This window comes from Ipomoea nil, unplaced genomic scaffold, assembly GCF_001879475.1.
Source record: "Ipomoea nil cultivar Tokyo-kokei standard unplaced genomic scaffold, Asagao_1.1 scaffold3314, whole genome shotgun sequence".
NCBI classification, from domain to species: domain Eukaryota; kingdom Viridiplantae; phylum Streptophyta; class Magnoliopsida; order Solanales; family Convolvulaceae; genus Ipomoea; species Ipomoea nil.
In genome coordinates this window covers 5,738,527-5,741,270 of record NW_017619742.1, presented here as the reverse complement: position 1 = coordinate 5,741,270, position 2,744 = coordinate 5,738,527, and the positions used below count along the sequence as shown (strand labels likewise).

The 2,744-nt window shown below is 33.5% G+C and overlaps 1 protein-coding gene across 1 annotated transcript; it reads right to left on the bottom strand.

Annotated features, from left to right (window-relative positions):
• Window positions 1-1,503: 1,503 nt before the first annotated feature.
• On the bottom strand, window positions 1,504-2,273 carry LOC109169458. The gene is made up of 2 exons (XM_019318340.1): window positions 1,968-2,273; window positions 1,504-1,875 (listed from the first exon to the last, which is right to left on the bottom strand). Exons 1-2 carry the CDS (start codon window positions 2,271-2,273, stop codon window positions 1,504-1,506), a joined length of 678 nt encoding a protein of 225 aa, XP_019173885.1.
• Window positions 2,274-2,744: the final 471 nt, after the last annotated feature.

Sequence of the window (2,744 nt, the reverse complement as noted above, 5' to 3'; positions counted from 1 at the left end):
GGACGGATAGTTCGCACTTGAACGGCCTCCTATATATATATATATATATATATATATATATATATATATATATATATATATATATATATATATATATATATATATATATATATATATATACCCTTCAAAGGCAGCCATGACTGCCTTCCTCCTCCTTCTTCGCCTCCAGATTTGGAGACGAAGAAGGAAATGATTGTTGTTTTAAAATAAATCTGTTTTTAAAAAAAGAAGAGAGTTTGAAGCTTGAAGGCAGACGGCCATGGCTGCCTTATCCTTTGTTCTTTCTTCGTCTCCAAATCTGGAGATGAAGAAGGGTCCTCGTTCCTTTCTTCGTCTTCAGATCTGGAGACGAAGAGCAGAAAGATTAAAAAAAAAAAAAAAAAAAAAAAAAAAAAGCAAGGGAGGTTGAAGGCAACCCTGGCTAACGGCCATGACTGCTTTGTTCTTCTCTCCTTCTTCGTCTCCAGATTTGGAGACGAAGAAGGGAAATATATTTTTTTTAAATAAAAAAAAAAAAGAAAGAGAGAGAGAGGGAGAAGAGGTTGAAGGTAGCCATGGTCATGACTGCCTTTGTAACATCCCCTTTTTCTAAACTCTAAAACTCAATGATAATCATTCTTAAATGGGATTAAACAAGGGTAGGATAAATAAACTAGAATAGTAATTCATTTCAATAACTAAGAGCATCTCCAACGGAAGGCCAATTTCCATCCCCAAAACACCATTCGCTCAAATTTCTCTCTCCAAGGTGTCTCGCTAAAACGCCAAAACGCCAAAGGGAATGGCGTTAATGAACAGTGTAGCGCTATATTTGGCGCTGCACTGTTCATCCGCGCTATAATCCCAAATTGTCCCTTTTGCCCTTATTTTATTTTATAATTCCAAGTATATCCTTAATTGTTTTATATGTAATTTTTTATTTTGTTAAATACTTATATTTAAACTTTGTATTATTAAATAAAAATTATACCATTTTAAAGATCTCATTGAGACGATCGAAACAAGACTAATATTGAATGTATATTAATTATAAAATTCCAAATACATTAAACATAACTTGAACATAATAAAAGTTAAAATACATACGACATACATCAAACATGACTAGAACATAATAAAAATTAAAATACATACGACATAATAATAATATTAGAAAATACAACACAATTTTGAACAAATATAATAAAATTAATAATTTCCTAGTCCACTCCCACTTCCTCCCAAAGTATCAAAGAATTGATCAAATTCACGATTTGATTCAACTCCTCCTCCATGCTCTTGATTTCTCTCTGCAACAATTTGTAGTTGTTGGCGTCTAATCGACTCACGCACAGCTGGATCTTCTATCAAATTTAAATTCATCCTTAAGATTTTGTTATCTTCTTTTCGTTTTGCTAATGCCATTTTTTCTTTTTCCAATGTTATTTTGTTCGCTACATTTTGAGCTGTAAGCAAATCAAGCTCATATTATTTTTGGAGTAGCTCATGATTGTTTTCAAACATTCATTTGAATTGTGCAGTTTGTTGTTCTATTGCGGCAATAAATTGATTGCGCTCATCCGAGAGTTTATGCTTCATCTTTTCCTTCTTCCTCCCCGTAGGACGTTCACCTACATTGTTCATTTCATTACAATGTTCATTAGTTTCAAAATCATCATTCAAATCAACAGCAAATGAGGAAGAGCCTATTGACTTCTCGGTTCCGAAAGATTGTGATTGTGATCCTTCGGAAGTTCTTTTTCGACCTCCAACATTTAGCAAGCTCCCAGTTCTACAAAATTTCTGCATGCCTTTGACAATTGGCCATACGTGATCAAACTTAAATCCGCCTTTGAATTTGGGATCTTGCTTTACTAACTCCTTTTCTCTATCAAGCTGTTATAAATAAAGTATAATTCTAATTAAACAACGCAATTAAAACAAAAAACAAGAGAAAACTAAATAACACAAATTTACAAGATACTCACAATATCTTGTTCAGATGCACCACTTGGGTTAATGTTCTCTATTTGTTGAATGCACCCTCTTAGTTTGCTAACCGCTGTTGATATATTTGCCCAACGACTATGCAGCAATCTTGAAGTTCGATCGTTACAAATGTGTGCCGGTAGCATTTGTTTATATTCTTGTGCAATGTGTTCCCATAAATCTGGTGCAGAGCGATCATTGCCCTTTTCAGGATCTTGGACAATATCCATAAATATAGTACAAAGGAGTTTATCTTCTTCATTAGAGTATGAGGAAGTTCGGATTGAACATGCGGGATTTGACATATTTCAATGACTGTTAAACTAGAAAGAGATATTGATATTCAAAAGATAGGTGGTATTACTTCTAAAATCGAATTGTAGTATTTATAGAGATACAAGCATACCAATGAACGGATGTGATCTTCGCGATCAATCTAACGGTTCTAAACAATTCAGATAAAAGCTGATTCTTCAAAGATGCATGTGATATCTTTTATTGGAGTATGTGTGAAAAAGGACAAGCATACCAATGAACGGATGTGATCTTCACGATCTAATTTAACGGTTCTAAACAATTCAGATAAAAGCTGATTCTTCAAAGATGCATGTGATATCTTTTATTGGAGTATGTGTGGAAAAGGACAAGCATACCAATGAACAGATGTGATCTTCACGATCTAATCTAACGGTTCTAAACAATTCAGATAAAAGCTGATTCTTCAAAGATGCATGTGATATCTTTTATTGGAGTATGTGTGAAAAAGGACAAGCATA